This window comes from Pan paniscus, chromosome 12 (genome assembly GCF_029289425.2).
Source record: "Pan paniscus chromosome 12, NHGRI_mPanPan1-v2.0_pri, whole genome shotgun sequence".
NCBI lineage: Eukaryota > Metazoa > Chordata > Mammalia > Primates > Hominidae > Pan > Pan paniscus.
The window spans coordinates 93,312,259-93,333,973 of NC_073261.2; the positions used below are offsets into that span (position 1 = coordinate 93,312,259).

The window sequence follows — 21,715 nt, forward strand, 5'->3', positions numbered from 1 at the left end:
ACTAAAAATATAAACATTAGCTGAGAGTGGGGGCACGTGCCTGTAATCCCAGCTACTTGGGAGGCTAAGGCAGGAGAATCACTTGAAGCTGGGAGGTGGAGGTTGCAGTGAGCCAAGAACGTGCCACTGCACTCCAGCCTGGGCAACAGAGTGAGACTCCAACTCAATCAATCAATCAATCAATCAATAAACAAATAAATAAATGTATTCTGTACATCAGGGACTGGCAAGCTTTTTCTGTAAAAAGACACACAGTAAATATTTTAGGTTCCACAGACCATATGATCTCACTGGAACTATTTAATTCTGCAGTCATAGCATGAAAATGGGCATAGACAGTATGTAAATGAATAAGTGTGGCTATAAGTGTGGCAATAAAACTTTATTTACAAAAATATGGCCACAAGTCATAGTTTGTCAAAGCCTTTTTTTTAAAAACGCATTTTTATCAAGTCTGGCTTTCTTGTTAAAATGATACCATATCTGTAAGACATTACTAAAGCAGGCTCGGTGATGATGTTTACCTGTGACCCAATGGTTTCCTGGAAGCAGCGGCCAAGCTGTGTCTTAGCAGCCACGGGGTAGACGTGAGGAATGACCTGCTGGTGGGAGTATGTGGAATGTATGGTCTGGGTCTTCTGGACAGGAAGCCCTTGGTACGAGACTTGGGATTGGCCTGGTTGAGCTTCTTTTGTCTTCTGGCCTGTTGGGCCATCAACTCTTGAAACCTGATGTATCTGGACGGAAGCCTCAGGCGGATGTTTCACATGGATATTGACTATGTTAGGAGGAAATTTCACTAAAACAAATTGGGAGGAAAACTTGTTAGTCCTGAATAACTAACAGGCAAATCAAAAGTTTTAAAACATGAAAGTAAATTTTATAAACACGCATGCACGTGTAGCATTTTGCTGCATAGCCATCAAAATTCTTTTTTTTTTTTTTTTTTTTTTTTGAGATGGAGTTTCGCTCTGGTCACCCAGGCTGATGTGCAATGGCTCGATCTCAGCTCATTGCAACCTCAACCTCTGCATCCCAGGTTCAAGCGATTCTCCTGCCTCAGCCTCCCGAGTACCTGGGATTACAGGTGCCCACCACCATGCCCGGCTAATTTTGGTATTTTTAGTAGAGACGGGGTTTCACCACGTTGGCCAGGCTGGTCTTGAATTCTTGACCTCAGGTGATCCGCCCACCTTGGACTCCTAAAGTGCTGGGATTACAGGCGTGAGCCACCACGCCCAGCCAGTCATCACAATTCTTAAGGGCACAGGCAAAATAAAAATTAAGCCTGAATTTAAAATTTAAAATTTAAAATTTAAAATTTGCAATTATAGAGAGAAATTAAAACTTTTAACAGTAATACATTCATGAGACTAAAATATTCTTTTCCAAAGTCATAAAGCTGTGAAATTCATGCTGCTTGTTCTAAGTAGGTAAATTTTATCAAATGTTAATCAGAAAGATCAAGCATTTGATTATTTTTGAATTTCTCATAAAATTTCTGTCATAAAAATTTTAGGATTTACATTTTTCTATTAAAAGAGAAAACCCAGTTTTACAAGGCACAATTCTCTTACCCTTAAATAATACAGTACCTGTTATTTTTGTGCTTCTTGTGACATACACACACACAAAATACCAAAGTGCATTATTTTATATCTATAACAAGCTACTTTCCGTAGCTTTCAAACAAAATCTCATCTCCTGATGCAAGGACTCAGGTTTTAAAGAATTAGAGCCAGTAAACTTCTATGATCCCCTTTGTAAAAGTGTGCATTTATAAAAATGCCAGGTTTAAAAGGATGAATTCGTCATAGAATTTTTGAGCTCCAAGTGACCTAGTTTACTTTCCTCTACAGATGAACAAATTGAAGTCCAGTGAGGTTAAATGATTGTTTACAACTAAAACCAAGCATTCTTCAATTTCGAAGTTCACCAGCAGGTACTGTGCGATCCACTAGCTTATTAATGCTGTAAGGGCCAGAACACTGTCTTGCTCATCTTTCTATTTCCCAGGCCTTGTCAGAACAGTGCCATGCACATTTATTAGCTCTTGGTGGTAAGAATCACTAGAGAAGAATGGGCTCCTTTTTATTTTCTTATTTCCTAGACACTAATTCTCTATGGCCTAGAAAGTACTGCAGCTACATACCTGGGCCCACATTCTGTCTCTACTGCCATTTCTCAGGCCACAAATCATGTACTCCTTTCTGTTTCAATACCAGCCATGGCCACCCGCAGATCCTTGACTTCTATGTGGGTTTGGCAGGTTAACAGAGGTCTGGCAAATGAGCAGAATGAAAAAAGCTTACCTTTGACTCCTTGCTGGCTAGTCACGGTCAGAGGCAAGGTATGTGTTGAATGGATGACATGCGTCCCCAATGCCTTGCCTGGCTGCTGGGAATGCTGATAAAGTTTAGGCACGCTGGCACCATGGACTGGGATCTGACAAAGTTTTCCTGTGAAATTTGGAGGGCACTGACATTTGTCCCTTGAACTGCACTGGCCACCATTCATACATGGAAGATGGCAAATTACTAAAAGGGAAAAGAGAAAACATGGAGAGTTGGTTAGTCTCTCAGAGGCTAAGTAATGATCAACCAACAAAACCTGCAAAACATACAGCCCATTATAGGCATCAGAGTCCCATGACCTTTAGAAATGGTAAACAGAGGAGTAAACTCACTATGCCAAAAGTAGTCTCCTTTACTGACTACCTTTTTCTTTCCATCTTAAGTCATTTAACTCTTTAATAGCTTGTAATTATTCTCCCTCCAACAATGGAAAGAAAAGTTCATAGGAAAAGAGTGTATATACAGTAGCCACTCAGGATGATGGTCTATCACCATGCCATTTTAAGTACCATTTGCAATCCATAATTATTTCATTAACTGACTCCCTAGATGACAAACTCCTCGAGAACAAAGAGTATGTATGGCCTGGTAGTGTGTATGGCCTGGTAACCTTAACATCCTTGGCACCTAGAAAAATGTCTGGCATACAGTGGAAATTAAATAAGTATTTGCTCACCTCATTCTCCATGATGTGATTACGCATTGCATGCCTGTATCAAAACATCTCCTGTACCCCATAAATATACATACCTACTATGTACTCACAAAAATTAAAAATTAAATATATTTGCTCAAAAAATAAAGAAACAAATCAGTAATAAAAATAATATTTGTTGAAAATTTTCTCTATTTAAGACACTAAATGCTACCCAGAACAAATAAGTAGAATAGTTTGAATCATACTTTATAGGAATTTGCAATCTTGTGTAACAAGATCTCAGTGAAGTCCAAAATTAGTTTGGAATTAAATTATTTAGAATACTGAAAGATAACAGGACAGACTGGGCAAAGAATTTTAAGAGGAGTTATAACTCTGGCTATTTTAGCTTATGGTCAACCTCTTTATCACTAATGAATTCTTCCTATCAGCCTTTAAACATCACAGATTTCCAGCAGCTTGAACAATATTATAATAAAAGCCCCTCAGCTCCATTTCCTTCCAGCTTCTACCCTCTTTAAATCGTCTCCTCCATAACTAAACTTTCCACCATAATTGTTGGTTGACTTCTCAATGCGCTACAATCTATCTTGGGCCGGTTTATGTTTTCCCATTCCCTGCCCCTCCTCTACACAGAAACTATTCTTGCTAGGGTCATGAATGGTTTCCACATTTCTAAACCCAATGGATGGATTGCAGTCTTCCCTTGGTTTCCATGACACCTCACTCACCTATTCTGCTCCTTCCTCCTGCATGATCCATCTTAACATTCTTTGCAGACTCTGCTCTCTTTACTTGTTCGTCATATACTGATGTGTGTTAAGGTTTGGTCTTGAAGTCTTCTTCACTGACTCTACACACTCTTTCTCTATGATTTCATCCTATCATATACTGATGTCACCCAAATTTTTATTTTCTGGTCAAAGCTTTCTTCCGAGCTTCAAATTGTCTACAACTATATGTCACCATGTACATATTTCATAGGCACCTCAAATTCAAAATGTCCAAAATTGAACTCATCGTCTTCCCTCCAATACCTCCATCCACCAAGTGATCCTTAAGAAACACCTGGGTGCTGCCCCCTCATTTTATCTACTCAAACATCTGGTCCTGGAAGTCCTCCCTCCTGAACATTCACCAAAGATGTCAACTTTTTGCCCATTACAGGGATCCTCTGCAATCTCATCACACTTAGCAATCTTACCTCATTCTCTACAATACAGCTACATGGAACTTAATTCAGTTCCTCAGTGTGCTCTCACCCTTCCAGAGTTTTATCCACACTGAGTCCTCTGCCTAGAACATTCTTTCCATCTGGCCTCCGTCAACTACCTGATTCCTACATATCTTTCAGACTCTGCCTGAACCTCACTTCTAGAAGCATTCCCATTGCCCCTCATCTAGGCTTGACACTTACCTTCTTGCTGCCACAAATCTGATTCACTATCCATCATTCCATGCATCTTATGGCATTACAACTGACTGACTACTTCTCTGTATGCCTCACTCAACCAGAGCTCTGTGAGGTCAGGAAGTTACCTTGTTATGTTTTACTGCTAGCACATAGCCCAATGTCTAGAAGAAATGCTAAAACAAACAAACAAACAAACAAAAACAAACAAACAAACAAACAAACAAAACCCAGAAAATACTGAATGAGGGAAGGGACAGATTTATACCTATCACTCTGTCAAATGCCATTCCTCATGGTATAGAAGATTCAGTCCCTGCCCATCTAGGACTTAAAAGCTAAATGGAGAAATTAAATAACACATAACTAAAAATACAGATCAGCAAATAAGCGGTAACTGGAAAGTATGAAATATAAATCCTTTGGAACTGCAGAGGAGAAAAGACATTTCTAGGAAGTTAAAATAGACTTCACAGGAGAGATCATTTAGGATAAGTTTTTGAAACTAGTCAAGATTCAGACAACATCAGAAAGTGCATTTTAGGAAGACAATACGTAGAAAGGAGAGGTGATGGGCATATTTGGGAGATAATGAGCAAACCTATGTTGCAAAGGTGACAACCCAGAAACTTTCTTCAGGGCATAGGCTGCAGATCAAGTCAAAACTCCCCATGCTGGATGGGGTCTGAAAAATACTTTCATTAGTGCCCAAACTACTCTGTGAGGTCTTGGGTAAGAAAAGAGAAAGTCAAAGCTGACTCCAAGGTTGAATCAATGACTTTGAAACTCTCAGTTCAATTCTGAATTGATTTTCTGCACCACAGTTTGGCTACACTGGACAGGCTCAGTGTGTAATGGGTAAAGCAAAGGGAGCTAGGCCCAGCTTTAAATGTACTACAAAGAATTTATAACTGGAATACAGGCACTCCTCACTTGGTATGGTTCCAATACGCATGAATTTCTGTTACCGTAGTTTTGTTAAATAATACCAGTCCCCCAACAACGTGGTTCAGACTTCACTTACCAAGGTATATTAACTGAGTAACTGCATCAAATACAAACTTCACTGCTAGCTCTTTGGTTCGCAAATCATGATGTGAATAACAGATGTGTATCACGACCAATGACCAATCATGTCACTTCTCTGAAAGCCTGTCGGTGATTGGTCCCTGCACATCTGGTATTCAGTTCAGGAACAAACAGCAAAGCAGGTAGTTCTGCCATCTCCTCATCTCAGAGGGATAAAAATCACAGGACATTTTACAAAAGTGGATAATCGAAAGACAGTATGAGCCAACAAAAAAGAAAGTATAGCAAAGAAATACAAAGTGACAACACTGGAAGTGAAATTGGAAGGTGGCTGTAATGAACAGGATGAAGATTCCCAAAGGAATTAACATTAAAGGAACTCTCAGGTATTTCACAACTTTGGATCAGCTTCCAACATTTTGTACAAACTCAAAAAGGAGTACGACAGTACACAAAAGAAAAGAAATACTCTATATCATCAGTTATACAATGAAAAGCAAACATGTTGAAATTATTCCCAAGTTTTACTCAAAAGAAATGAAACATTTAACTCTCAATGTTTCTAACATTTTAAATTATCAAGTACTAAATAAATATTAGCTGTACTATTTTTTTCATTTCCCTATATATTAATAACCTACACTAAAACATTTTTAATGCTTTGGCAAAAATTTCTTAAGGTCATAGAACTCATCATTTTTAAATTGATTTTTAAGATGCAAAGTGAGGGCTCCCTATAATCAATCTATACTAGAATACAATGTGTGTGTATGTGTATATATACATACATATATATGTGTGTGTGTATATATATATAGATACATATATATATATATATATATATATATATATATATATATATCTCACCATCTTTTCTTCTTTTTTTTTTTTGAGACGGGGTCTCACTCTGTCACCCAGGCTGGAGTGCAGTGGCGCCATCTCGGCTCACTGCAAGCTCCGCCTCCTGGGTTCGTGCCATTCTCCTGCCTCAGCCTCCCAAGTAGCTGGGACTACAGGCACCTGCCACCATACCTGGCTAATGTTTTGTATTTTTAGTAGAGATGGGGTTTCACCGTGTTAGCCAGGATGGTTTCGATCTCCTGACTTCATCATCCGCCCACCTCGGCCTCCCAAAGTGCTGAGATTACAGGTGTGAGCCACTGCGCCCGGCCAACACCACCTTTTTTTAAACAAAGAAACAGTAACCAATTGACTTTTACAAGGTATTCCCAATATCAGCAGTAGACTTTGAACTCTATCATGAACTTAGTTTCATTTAAATCTACCTCTAACCCCCTGAGATAACCTCCACACAGTTGTTTCAAGGACTATACTTGCATACGTGGATACAGCAATAATCCCTAAACTCCAACAACCCTGTGTCTCTCTGGTTATAAAGGAAATGGTTTCTGCTTGACTTACTTCAACCAATAAAAGTCCAGTATTTATAATCCTTTATGAATAATAAATAAAATATCTATTCTCCAGTTCTAGCATTTCTAAAATCTAAATGACAATATAAAGCTCTTTGTCTCAGCTCAATAAGTATGTATTGAACCCTTTGTGGCAGGCAGTCTTTTTATACCTAATGGTCATTTACATCACAGAAACAAATTGAAAATACACCTACAAACTTTAGGATTCAACTATGAATAGTTTCCTTCTGTTTCAAAAGTTCATGCCACTCTCAAAACATCATCTAGTGATGTATCATCTGTGCTTCCCAAGTTCTATAAAACCTCAGAACATCAAGAGGAAAAGAGTACGTTATCGTTAAGGTTGACTTGAGATGCTTGTGGTACGCTGGTTACAAGGCTAGCCATGGGGCATATATTTTAGAAAATATTACAGGAAGGTGAACTGTAGAATGCTGGCTGAGACATTCCATAACCTTGTTAGCTTGACACTTTGCTGGTCATCACCATAATTCACTATATTGCATCAGAGAGTCACCTGGGAACTACTGCAATTAACAAGAGGTAGGCCTTCAGCCTGTTACTCCAGAAAGTGTAATTTTGTGACGGTCACTCAAAGTATCTCACGGTACAACTGTAAAAGGTCAAAACGAGCAAAAGGATCCATGCTGGAAGAACAACAAGCTGGAGGTTTTAAATAAGTCAGGCGTTTCAGTTGTATTCCACCATTCACTTTGGTCTGTAAAACAACTTGCAGTACTCAAGTAACTGGGCTGACAGAACAATATTCACATTCTGTGCCACGAATTGGAACCTTGTTTAGATGAACAAATATTCATGACTTGTATATAAATGCGGGCAAACTGAATTTTCTAAAAATTTACACCATAAAAAGGCAGACCCTGCCTCTTTCTTTCCTGTTATCTTAGCTGACTATAAAAATACTTCGGCTGCTGGTTCCCAAAAGGCACTCTAAGAATGTTCTTGACCTTCCTGCAGCAGGGTCCTGGCCACTCCACCCGCTCCCTGGCTTTCTGTGCCAGCAGACAGACCATTTCAAGTTATCGTGGCAAAGGCAGAGCAGGGAAAACAAACCTCCATCTGAAGGAAAACCTGTATCTGTCCTTTTGCAGAACAGACACACACATGATTTTGATTTGACTTTCCCACTTGTCTCTGATTAGAATAATATTCCCTTAAAGGCCTTCAGCATTTTTGTTGATATCCCTTGCAGGGCTGGTTGGTGATGGGTAGCAATATTTTTAGAAAGTTAAGTTACCACATTATTTCTCCCCCCATTCTGCTTTAGGATAACAAATATGTTATATAATAATTACATGCTGCAGCAAACCATTGCTCACTTTAAGAACCTATGCTACTTAGGCTGGGCACGGATTACTCACACCCGTAATCCCAGCACTTTGGGAGGCCCAGGCAGGCAGATCACTTGAGGCCAGGAGTTCAAGACCAGCCTGGTCAACAAGGCATACCCCCGTCTCTACTTTAAAAAATACCAAAAATTAGCCAGACATGGTGGCATGTACCTGTAGTCCCAGCTACTTGGGAGGCTGAGACATGAGAATCACTTGAACACAGGAGGCAGGGGTTGCAGTGAGCTGAGATTGCACCACTGCATTCCAGCCTCAGTGACAGAGTGAGACCCTGTCAAAAAAAAAAAAACTATGCCACACTACACAAAACCAAACCTATATGCTTGCCTTTTCATTCAGTATGCATCATCAAGGGGAAAAAAGAAAGGCTGGACTCCAAGAAGACAGTTACCTTCTTCCAAAGCTAGAACAGAGGAACCAGGAAGGCCTAGTCATACACATGACCAAGAAAGAAGAATGTGGACTGGTTTTGTCCCTATGGAATGTGGAGATTTACAGTTGTTGTGTTCTAAAACTGCCTATCTTCAATTCTTGATTATCTGTCTGTTAACTTATACTGACTCGGACTCCATCAAAACACCAGAGTTAGGGTGATCCAGAGCAACCTGTCCAAGGACGTGAGATTTAAGCTGAACCTAAAGGGGGAAGAATACAGCAAGGTGAAAAGTTGGCAGAAGAGTGTTTACAGAAGAACAAATAACATGAGCGAAGATCTTGAGGTGAGGTGTTTTAGAAAGGCTCCAAAACTGAGAGGGAGCTGATGTGGCTGGAGTGTAAGAGGCAGGGAGAAAGGGAGACAAGCTGGGTTTCAGATACAGACACAGGCCCGATTCCTGTTCATTTCCATAAGGATATAAGGCAGTCTGTAAAAGTAGACAGAGTTAAACACAAAGAATATAAATGATAGATTAAAACTTAGGACCCAGGCAGATCTGAATCACAGGAGACAGAACCGGGGAAAAACAAGGATAGCTACAGGATCTTCTATTGGATACTCTTTCAATGTGCACTGGACACTTGGCTTTGGGTTTTTAAACCTTATTTTACATTTTTAAATAACCCATTAGCCAGATTCTAATTAAATTTCTAAAAGTTTTAACTTAAAACTCACTAAATATATAATCATTATGAAGGTACAGGGATTTTCTTTTACATATGAGAGAAGAGACTAGTATTCTCCATAGTACATGCAAAAGACACGACAGAGTTCCAAAGAGAAAATGCTTTAAAAAAGTTAAAGATGCACCCAACGCTCCCCATCAGTGAGCATCTCTTTGGTTTTTTTTAAAGAATATATGCATTGATTTGACACCAGATGTAAAAATACATTATCGTTTCATTCTTTTATAATGAAGGTGTTTTCTATTTTATATATCACAAGAACTAAAAGACTTCACGAATATTCATAGTAACCATTAGTTTTAAACTCTAGATGAGGGGTTTCCAATCTTTTGGCTTCCCTGAGCTACACTGGAAGAAGAACTGTCATGAGTCACACATTAAATACACTAACACTTATGATAGCTGATGAGCTTTAAAAAAAATCACAGAAAGATCTCATGTTTTAAGAAAGTTTGCAAATTTGTGTTGGGCCGCATTCAAAGCCATCCTGAGCCACATGCACCCCATGGGCTGGGGTTGGACAAGCTTGCTCTAGACAAAGAGGTGACTTTTTAAAAACAGCCAATAAAGCATGCTGGGGGCCAGGCATGGTGGCTCATGCCTGAAATCCCAGCACTGTAGGAGGCCAAGGTGGGAGGATCACTTGAAGCCAGGAGTTTGAGACCAGCTTTGGCAACACAGTGAGACCCCATCTCTAAAGAAGAAAAAGAAAAAAGGAAAATAAAGCATGCCAGAAGATGTAGAAACATACTAATTAATACCTACAAAAATGTTGGGGGTGGACAGACATCATTACAAGGAAGTTCCTCCACAGGATCTACCAAGACTATTATCATCAACAAACCAACATGGTGGTGAGATACCATTCAAGCATCACTGACTTTAAAGACTATTTTAACCATTGGCTTAGTTCATTCAAGCAAATAGGACATTACTCTTTTTGTTACCTGCTTTGAAAATTAATAAGACCATTTTCATTCCATCCCCACCTATCAAATACCAGGTATATCAAGCTAATGTTAAAGTAAATGCAGATTTCAACAAGTAGAAAAGATCAACCTCAATGCAAACAACAATTCCAAAAATACCACAAATTTTTAATGCTGGTGGGCATTAGTAAATGCTTCAATACCATGTTCTGTTTATAACCCAGGAGATACAAAGCGCTATCACACACACCAGATGAGATGAGGCCATTCATCATCTCAACTTTGTTTATAGCTTCCCGTTCATTTATCATCAACCTCGCCATTGCTGTGCGCTATCTATTTTGATCTAGTTTTATACCTTGCATAACCCAAGGAGCTCCAGATATTAGGCATGTCATAAAATTCCACTTCACATTCTTCATCACAGACGCTGTCATTGTCGCTCTCTCCTAATGATTCCTAAACCTCAAGGCTCTGTCCCCCTTAGGAAAAACGCAGCAACATTTGTTGCCTGCAGAAACACCAAACACCTTGAGATTGAGGCCTCCTTCGGCAACAATCTTAAAAGACTTCAAAATCACTATGTAGACTACAGTGTCTCCATCTGCAAAAATGAGGTGGCTGAGGGACACAATCCACAGGTTCCTTTCCATCCCTGTAATTCAGCAGGCTGGGGAGCAGCCCTTGGGGATCATCAGAAACACTTGCAGGGGGTGCAGAGGGGTGCAGGTAAGCAAGCAAGGGCTTTCGGCTAGCGTAATGTGATTTGATCATTACATTATCTATACCCACAAATTTGTAAAGCCTAGAGGAGTGTTCAGATTACAGTTTAACCACTACAGTTTACATTTGCATTCTTTTCTTACTATACAGCCTTCATAGTGGTATGCACCATGTATTGCTACAGAGCCTTAATGATTGATTTTAGTAGCTATATAATATTCCATTGGCAGATGGTAAATTATATAGCCATTCCTCTACTGCGCTTAGCTTGTCTGCATTTCTTTCTTTGTTTCTTTCTTTGAGACAAGGTCTCACTCTGTCACCCAGGCTGGAATGTAGTGGTGTGATCTCGGCTCACCGCAATGTCCATCTCCCAAGTTCAAGCCATTCTCCTGCCTCAGCATCCCAAGTAGCTGAGATTACAGGCACCCACCACCACTCCTGGCTAATTTTTGTATTTTTAGTACATACAAAAATTATGTACTAAACAGGGTTTCACCATGTTGGCCACGCTGGTCTTGAACTCCTGACCTTAAGTGATCTGCCCACTTCAGCCCTGCAAAGTGCTGGGATTACAGGTGTGAGCCACCACGCTCAGCCTTGTCTGCATTTTTTAACTATTAGAGATAAAGCTCCAAAGAACATCCTCCACAAGCACAAAGTTTTATTCTTAGTAATTATTTTCTCATGCATTCAGTTAACATTTACGAATTGCTTAGTATGCAAGGCAATGTGCTAGGAGATATAGCGAACAAGAAAATATAACATGAGTCGATTACACTAATGTAACTGTCTCATCATGGGGAGAATACAGAGCATAGACATTAAGAGTAACAGCCTGGAATCAGACCTCCAGGAGTTTGAATCCCAACTAAATTATTTCTTACTGGCAGGACATTGGGTAAGTTATTTAATGTTTTTCTACCCCACTTCTTCACCTGTAAAATGAGAAAAATAATTGTATCCAGCTCATATGGCTGTTGTGTGACCTGAATGAATTCATATATTCACAGTACACAGAACTCAGCATATAGCAGGCACTCAGCAAACGTTAGCCATCCTCATCGACTTCGTAATTATTATGGCAGGGCGCAATGAGAAGAACATATAAAAGGGAAAGCAAACCAGCATATCAGCAACAAAAGGGATGTGCAAGGTCTCGAAATCACTATGACTTGAAAATTAACCATCCCAAAGCATACATAACAGCTTTGGGATGGTTAAGCACAGTGACTCATGCCTGCTCATGCCTGCCATCTCCACATCTCGGGAAGCTGGTCAGGTCGTGCACTATACTGTAGATTATTTCGTTCACCACTTTCTGTAGAATCTAGTGCTGGGCTGTTGAATTTCTGAGTATATCAACAGATGAATTTCCAAAAAGAATATGTCAATCAATAACATCAATAGCACTATATTAATATATTAAATTAACATGTTGTCAGCCAGGCATGGTAGCTCACGACTGTAATCTCAGCACTTTGGGAGGCTGAGGCAGGCAGATGACGAAGTCAGGAGATCGAGACCATCCTGGCCAACATGGTGAAACCCCGTCTCTACTAAAAATACAAAAAATTAGCCAGGCGTGGTTGCGGGCACCTGTAGTCCCAGCTACTCAGAAGGCTGAGGCAGGAGAATGGCGTGAACCGGGAGGCGGAGCTTGCAGTGAACAGAGATCCCACCACTGCACTCCAGCCTGCGCGACAGAGTGAGACTCCATCTCAGAAAATAAATAAATAGATTAATTAACATGTCAAAATTGGATTTTATTTCTTTTTATTTATTTTCTATTTTTTTATTTTATTATTATTATACTTTAAGCTTTAGGGTACATGGGCACAATGTGCAGGTTAGTTACGTACATATACATGTGCCATGCTGGTGTGCTGCACCCATTAACTTGTCATTTAGCATTAGGTATATCTCCTGATGCTATCCCTCCCGCCTCCCCCCACCCCACAACAGTCCCCAGAGTGTGATGTTCCCCTTCCTGTGTCCATGTGTTCTCATTGTTCAATTCCCACCTATGAGTGAGAATATGCGGTGTTTGGTTTTCTGTTCTTGCGATAGTTTACTGAGAATGATGATTTCCAATTTCATCCATGTCCCTACAAAGGACATGAACTCATCATTTTTTATGGCTGCATAGTATTCCACGGTGTATATGTGCCACATCTTCTTAATCCAGTCTATCATTGTTGGCCATTTGGGTTGGTTACAAGTCTTTGCTATTGTGAATAGTGCCGCAATAAACATACGTGTGCATGTGTCTTCATAGCAGCATGATTTATAGTCCTTTGGGTATATACCCAGTAATGGGATGGCTGGGTCAAATGGTATTTCTACTTCTAGATCCCTGAGGAAGTGTCACACTGACTTCCACAATGGTTGACCTAGTTTACAGTCCCACCAACAGTGTAAAAGCTTTCCTGTTTCTCCACATCCTCTCCAGCACCTGTTGTTTCCTGACTTTTTAATGATTGCCATTCTAACTGGTGTGAGATGGTATCTCATTGTGGTTTTGATTTGCATTTCTCTGATGGCCAGGGATGATGAGCATTTTTTCATGTGTCTTTTGGCTGCATAAATGGCTTCTTTTGAGAAGTGTCTGTTCATATCCTTTGCCCACTTTTTGATGGGGTTGTTTGTTTTTTTCTTGTAAATTTGTTTGAGTTCATTGTAGATTCTGGATATTAGCCCTTTGTCAGATGAGTACGTTGCAAAAATTTTCTCCCATTTTGTAGCTTGCCTGTTCACTCTGATGGTAGTTTCTTTTGCTGTGCAGAAGCTCTTTAGTTTAATTAGATCCCATTTGTCAATTTTGGCTTTTGTTGCCATTGCTTTTAGTGTTTTAGACATGAAGTCTTGGCCCATGCCTATGTCCTGAATGGTAATGCCTAGGTTTTCTTCTAGGGTTTTTATGGTTTTAGGTCTAACATTTAAGTCTTTAATTCATCTTGAATTAATTTTTGTATAAGGTGTAAGGAAGGGATCCAGTTTCAGCTTTCTACATATGGCTAGCCAGTTTTCCCAGCACCATTTATTAAATAGGGAATCCTTTCCCCATTGCTTGTTTTTCTCAGGTTTGTCAAAGATCAGATAGTTGTAGATATTCGGCGTTATTTCTGAGGGCTCTGTTCTGTTCCGTTGATCTATATCTCTGTTTTGGTACCAGTACCATGCTGTTTTGGTTACTGTAGCCTTGTAGTATAGTTTGAAGTCAGTTAGCGTGATGCCTCCAGCTTTGTTTTTTTGGCTTAGGATTCACTTGGCAATGCGGGCTCTTTTTTGGTTCCATATGAACTTTAAAGTAGTTTTTTCCAATTCTGTGAAGAAAGTCATTGGTAGCTTGATGCGGATGGCATTGAATCTATACATTACCTTGGGCAGTATGGCCATTTTCACGATATTGATTCTTCCTACCCATGAGCATGGAATGTTCTTCCATTTGTTTGTATCCTCTTTCATTTCATTGAGCAGTGGTTTGTAGTTCTCCTTGAAGAGGTCCTTCACGTCCCTTGTAAGTTGGATTCCTAAGTATTTTTTTATCTTGGAAGTAATTGTGAATGGGAGTTCACTCATGATTTGGCTCTCTGTTTGTCTGTTATTGGTGTATAAGAATGCTTGTGATTTTTGTACATTGATTTTGTATCCTGAGACTTTGCTGAAGTTGCTTATCAGCTTAAGGAGATTTTGGGCTGAGATGATGGGGTTTTCTAGATAGACAATCATGTCGTCGGCAAACAGGGACAATTTGACTTCCTCTTTTCCTAATTGAATACCCTTTATTTCCTTCTCCTGCCTAATTGCCCTGGCTAGAACTTCCAACACTATGTTGAATAGGAGTGGTGAGAGAGGGCATCCCTGTCTTGTGCCAGTTTTCAAAGGGAATGCTTCCAGTTTTTGCCCATTCAGTATGATATTGGCTGTGGGTTTGTCATAGATAGCTCTTATTATTTTGAGATACATCCCATCAATACCTAATTTATTTAGAGTTTTTAGCAGGAAGCGTTGTTGAATTTTGTCAAAGGTCTTTTCTGCATCTATTGAGATAATCATGTGGTTTTTGTCTTTGGTTCTGTTTATATGCTGGATTACATTTATTGATTTGCGTATATTGAACCAGCCTTGCATCCCAGGGATGAAGCCCACTTGATCATGGTGGATAAGCTTTTTGATGTGCTGCTGGATTCGGTTTGCCAGTATTTTATTGAGGATTTTTGCATAGATGTTCATCAAGGATATTGGTCTAAAATTCTCTTTTTTGGTTGTGTCTCTGCCTGGCTTTGGTATCAGGATGATGCTGGCCTCATAAAATGAGTTAGGAAGGATTCCCTCTTTTTCTATTGATTGGAATAGTTTCAGAAGGAATGGTACCAATTCCTCCTTATACCTCTGGTAGAATTCAGCTGTGAATCCATCTGGTCCTGGACTCTTTTTGGTTAGTAAGCTAGTGATTATTGCCACCATTTCAGAGCCTGTTATTGGTCTATTCAGAGATTCAACTTCTTCCTGGTTTAGTCTTGGGAGGGTGTATGTGTCAAGGAATTTATCCATTTCTTCTAGATTTTATAGTTTATTTGCGTAGAGGTGTTTGTAGTATTCTCTGATGGTAGTTTGTATTTCTGTGGGATCGGTGGTGATATCCCCTTTATCATTTTTTATTGCGTCTATTTGATTCTTCTCTCTTTTTTTCTTTATTAGTCTTGCTAGCGGTCTATCAATTTTGTTGATCCTTTCAAAAAACCAGTTCCTGGATTCATTAATTTTTGAAGGGTTTTTTTGTCTCTATTTCCTTCAGTTCTGCTCTGATTTTAGTTATTTCTTGCCTTCTGCTAGCTTTTGAATGTGTTTGCTCTTGCTTTTCTAGTTCTTTTAATTGTGATATTAGGGTGTCAATTTTGGATCTTTCCTGCTTTCTCTTGTGGGCATTTAGTGCTATAAATTTCCCTCTACACACTGCTTTGAATGTGTCCCAGAGATTCTGGTATGTTGTGTCTTTGTTCTCGTTGGTTTCAAAGAACATCTTTATTTCTGCCTTCATTTTGTTATGTACCCAGTAGTCATTCAGGAGCAGGTTGTTCAGTTTCCATGTAGTTGAGCAGTTTTGAGTGAGTTTCTTAATCCTGAGTTCTAGTTTGATTGCACTGTGGTCTGAGAGACAGTTTGTTATCATTTCTGTTCTTTTACATTTGCTGAGGAGAGCTTTACTTCCAACTATGTGGTCAATTTTGGAATAGGTGTTGTGCAGTGCTGAAAAAAATGTATACTCTGTTGATTTGGGGTGGAGAGTTCTGTAGATTTCTATTAGGTCTGCTTGGTGCAGAGCTGAGTTCAATTCCTGGGTATCCTTGTTAACTTTCTGTCTCGCTGATCTGTCTAATGTTGACAGTGGGGTGTTAAAGTCTCCCATTATTATTGTGTGGGAGTCTAAGTCTCTTTGTAGGTCACTCAGGACTTGCTTTATGAATCTGGGTGCTCCTGTTTTTGGTGCATATATATTTAGGATAGTTAGCTCTTCTTTTTGAATTGATCCCTTTACCATTATGTAATGGCCTTCTTTGTCTCTTTTGATCTTTGTTGGTTTAAAGTCTGTTTTATCAGAGACTAGGATTGCAACCCCTGCCTTTTTTTGTTTTCCATTTGCTTGGTAGATCTTCTTCCATCCTTTTATTTTGAGACTATGTGTGTCTCTGCACGTGAGATGGGTTTCCTGAATACAGCACACTGATGGGTCTTGACTATCCAATTTGCCAGTCTGTGTCTTTTACTTGGAGCATTTAGTCCATTTACATTTAAAGTTAATATTGTTATGTGTGAATTTGATCCTGTCATTTTGATGTTAGCTGGTTATTTTGCTCATTAGTTGATGCAGTTTCTTCCTAGCCTCGATGGTCTTTACAATTTGGCATGATTTTGCAGTGACTGGTACTGGTTGTTCCTTTCCATGTTTAGTGCTTCCTTCAGGAGCTCTTTTAGGGCAGGCCTGGTGGTGACAAAATCTCTCAGCATTTGCTTGTCTGTAAAGTATTTTATTTCTCCTTTACTTCTGAAGCTTAGTTTGGCTGGATATGAAATTCTGGGTTGAAAATTCTTTTCTTTAAGAATGTTGAATATTGGCCCCCACTCTCTTCTGGCTGGTAGAGTTTCTGCCGAGAGATCCGCTGTTAGTCTGATGGGCTTCCCTTTGTGGGTAACCCGACCTTTCTCTCTGGCTGCCCTTAACATTTTTTCCTTCATTTCAACTTTGGTGAATCTGACAATTATGTGTCTTGGAGTTGCTCTTCTCAAGGAGTATCTTTGTGGCGTTCTCTGTATTTCCTGAATCTGAATGTTGGCCTGCCTTGCTAGATTGGGGAAGTTCTCCTGGATAATATCCTGCAGAGTGTTTTCCAACTTGGTTCCATTCTCCCCGTCCCTTTCAGGTACACCAATCAGACGTAGATTTGGTCTTTTCACATAGTCCCATATTTCTTGGAGGCTTTGTTCATTTCTTTTTATTCTTTTTCTCTAAACTTCCCTTCTCGCTTCATTTCATTCATTTCATCTTCCATCACCGATACCCTTTCTTCCAGTTGATCGCATCGGCTCCTGAGGCTTCTGCATTCTTCACGTAGTTCTTGAGCCTTGGCTTTCAGCTCCATCAGCTCCTTTAAGCACTTCTCTGTATTGGTTATTCTAGTTATACATTCGTCTAAATTTTTTTCAAAGTTTTCAACTTCTTTGCCTTTGGTTTGAATTTCCTCCTGTAGCTCGGAGTAGTTTGATCGTCTGAAGCCTTCTTCTCTCAACTCGTCAAAGTCATTCTCCGTCCAGCTTTGTTCCGTTGCTGGTGAGGAACTGCGATTCCTTTGCAGGAGGAGAGGTGCTCTGCTTTTTAGAGTTTCCAGTTTTTCTGCTCTGTTTTTTCCCCATCTTTGTGGTTTTATCTACTTTTGGTCTTTGATGATGGTGATGTACAGATGGGTTTTTGGTGTGGATGTCCTTTCTGTTTGTTAGTTTTCCTTGTAGCAGACAGGACCCTCAGCTGCAGGTCTGTTGGAGTTTGCTAGAGGTCCACTCCAGACCCTGTTTGCCTGGGTACCAGCAGCAGTGGCTGTAGAACAGCGGATTTTCGTGAACCGCGAATGCTGCTGTCTGATCGTTCCTCTGGAAGTTTTGTCTCAGAGGAGTACCCGGCCGTGTGAGGTGTCAGTCTGCCCCTACTGGGGGGTGCCTCCCAGTTAGGCTGCTCGGGGGTCAGGGGTCAGGGACCCACTTGAGGAGGCAGTCTGCCCCTTCTCAGATCTCCAGCTGCATGCTGGGAGAACCACTGCTCTCTTCAAAGCTGTCAGACAGGGACATTTAAGTCTGCAGACGTTACTGCTGTCTTTTTGTTTGTCTGTGCCCTGCCCCCAGAGGTGGAGCCTACAGAGGCAGGCAGGCAGGCCTTTTTGAGCTGTGGTGGGCTCCACCCAGTTCGAGCTTCCAGGCTGCTTTGTTTACCTAAGCAAGCCTGGGCAATGGCGGGCGCCCCTCCCCCAGCCTGGCTGCGGCCTTGCAGTTTGATCTCAGACTGCTGTGCTAGCAATCAGCGAGACTCTGTGGGCGTAGAACCCTCTGAGCCAGGTGCGGGATATAATCTCGTGGTGCGCCGTTTTTTAAGCCCGTCGGAAAAGCGCAGTATTAGGGTGGGAGTGACCCGATTTTCCAGGTGCTGTCTGTCACCCCTTTCTTTGACTAGGAAAGGGAACTCCCTGACCCCTTGCGCTTCCCGAGTGAGGCAATGCCTCACCCTGCTTCGGCTCGAGCACAGTGCACTGCACCCACTGTCCTGCGCCCACTGTCTGGCACTCCCTAGTGAGATGAACCCGGTACCTCAGATGGAAATGCAGAAATCACCCGTCTTCTGCATCACTCACGCTGGGAGCTGTAGACCAGAGCTCTTCCTATTCGGCCATCTTGGCTGCTTCCCCTGGATTTTATTTCTAAATATTTTTTACCAATTTACTAGTTTCAAGGTAACTTCTGAGCTGTGAATATTTTTCTTACTATCTGATTATATTACCACAATGCTGATTTTGCATGTCTTTACTAAAGATTTTGAACATTTCCCCACATATCTGTTTACTGCTTTTATTTCTCCTTGTTTGAACTATCTTTTTATCCATATATTTTACCTATCTCTTAGAATGTTAATGATTTTTAAATTACTCTCGTGTTGGTTTTTATGGATCATAAACTTTAAGATTCTATTTGTCTTATTGATGAAAACATCTTTGTCAATCTATTTCCTGTTTATTTTAGTTTGTCTGGATTATACAAATTTTGTTTGCTGCTTTTCTATAATTAAGTTTATAAGTGCTATTCTCTATTACATGTTCTATGGTTTCAATTCTTAAAAAGCTATTACCCCTCCAAGTATCTGATAAGTAATCTATTTCATGCTGGTATTTTATTTTCTTCTCTTTCTTGCTTAATTATTCAACTCATTCCATCTGGAGCTTTTACCCACTGTATTAAGTACAGATTGTAACAAATTTTGCTTTCAACTGTTATCTAAATATCTTAATATTAGTTATTAAATAAAACTTCCTTTCCTATTTTCTAAAGATAAGCAGCTATTTTGAACAGAAGGCTTCAGAGGGGGAGAGAGACATAATGTGCTGGAAAAGAAAAATATAATGTGGCAGTTTCGGGTGGAGTTAGGAATGGAAGAACAGAGGAAGAATGCAAGCTAAAGAAGGGCATGGAGACCTTCTAGGACTCACACAAAAGCAGAGAAACGTTCCCCATGGGACATGAAAGAAGAAACACACTGGGCAATAAAATGAAACGGGGTCTATAAAATTCCAGCAAATGCCAAAAGGAATAAATTCTGGGTGGACAATGTTTGGGAACCACTACTATAAACAAAAATCTGCAAGGCCCTACTACAACTCCTTTTTATTCCCACCCTCCATGGATCATTACTTTCCCATGGCTCCCCCCTAACTCTGCTGCCACAGCCAAGGCCTCTTTTTTCTGTGCTGGTCTTTTATTTCTTTTAAAGGGCACGGATCCCTTTTAGTCCTCTCTTTTGAGTAGCAAACTGTCACTGACAGCATATAGGTAGGCGAGACTGGATGCAGCACAAGGTGTCAAAATCACTATGACTTGGAAATTAACCATCCCAAAGCATACATAATAGCCTGTGTAGCTGTGGGAGAGATGGACATTTAAGAAGCTCAGCCTCAGATCTTTCTAGATACCTCAACTGGAAAACCCTTAGGCAGGAAAACAGGCTCCTGATGCCTTTTTTTTTCTTTTAACATGCTAAAAAGGCCAGGTGGACTGTGACCTTTAAATCTCCATGTAACACAAAAACATCCAGGGAAAACTAGTTTTAGAGGACTCCTGGCCTCTGGTGGGTACACAATCCCAAATACTGATTGGTCTCAAATGGCTCTTCAGAAATACTAAATATTAAAAATTTATAAGACAACATCACAAGTTTCATTTTTACAATCTGATAGATTAAAAATCCAGATTGCTTATTTTACACAACACCCATTTTCCTTTTTTTCTTTTTTCTTTTTTTTTTTTTTTTTGAGACAAAGACAGGGTCTCACTTTGTCACTTTGTCCCTCAGGCTAGAGTGCAGTGGTGGCATCATCATAGTTCACTGCAGCCTCAAACTCCTGGGTTCAAGTGATCCTCCTGCCTCAGACTCCCAAGTAGCTAGGACTACAGGCATGTGCCACTAAGCCTGGCTAATTTTCTTTTTTTATTTTTGTAGAGATGTGTCACACTATGTTGCCCAGGCTGGTCTCAAATTCCTGGCCTCAAGCAATCCTCCCGCCTCAGCTTCCCAAGATGTGGAGATGGCAGGCATGAGCCACCGTGCTCAGCCTCCATTTTCTGTTCTTACAACTATGCACCGAGTGATAGGAATGCCTAACAGGGGCTAGATGGTGGTTTTTAGATATTATCATAAACTTCGATGGTAGCAAAAAGGTCCTCAAATAGTTTCTAACTGGATCATTCCCTCTAAGATACAGACTCATTTGAGCTGAAAACCACACCCATCAATTTCCTGCTTAACTAATTCAGAGATTCTCTATACCACCAGTGGAAGAAATCTAAACCGAATCATGGCAGAAGGGCTCTTCTTGATCTAGTTCTTGCAACCTATCCAGTCTCATCTCTCTCTGCTGCTGTCATCACGTTCTTTTTAGTCTCAGTCATCCTGAACACTTGGACTCTTCTGACCACTGCACATTCCTCCACACACGGTTCTATACAGCCTCTTTCCTCTTCATCCCAACCTACCTCCCCACCTTACTACTTCCATCCACACCTCTGCTTAAGCATGACCTCTTTCCTAAGGCCATTCTTGAAGATGCCAGGGCAAAGCTGGAAGCTCCCACTCCCTGCCACATGCTCTTAAAGCAACAAATGCATGTGTGCAGGACAGACAGAATTCTAATTGTCTGGGTTCACATCTGACTGCTCCAAAAGCATATGAGTTCCAGAAAGAAAGAAACAGTTTTTGGACCTTATCTTTTTCAGTTGCTCATCCCTAGAGCTTAATAAAATGCTTAATACATGGTCGGTACCTAACACATGTTTGGTTTTTTTTTTTTTTTTGAATGAACAAATGAGGCTTTTATGAAACTTTTTTTAACTGGGAAGTCGTTTGAATGCCAAATTCCTGATTTTTAT

At 40.3% G+C, this 21,715-nt stretch overlaps 1 protein-coding gene across 20 annotated transcripts in view; it reads right to left on the bottom strand.

Annotated features, from left to right (window-relative positions):
- The window catches only part of LTBP1 (latent transforming growth factor beta binding protein 1), a 452,205-nt gene that overhangs the window by 210,863 nt on the left and 219,627 nt on the right, over positions 1-21,715 (bottom strand). For all 20 annotated transcript variants that reach the window (XM_034952914.4, XM_034952918.4, XM_063594991.1 and 17 more), the window contains 2 exons: positions 2,313-2,537; positions 525-799 (listed from right to left, as the gene is read on the bottom strand). In XM_034952914.4, the coding sequence (XP_034808805.2) occupies positions 525-799; positions 2,313-2,537 (500 nt within the window). The remainder of the gene's footprint in view (positions 1-524; positions 800-2,312; positions 2,538-21,715) is intronic.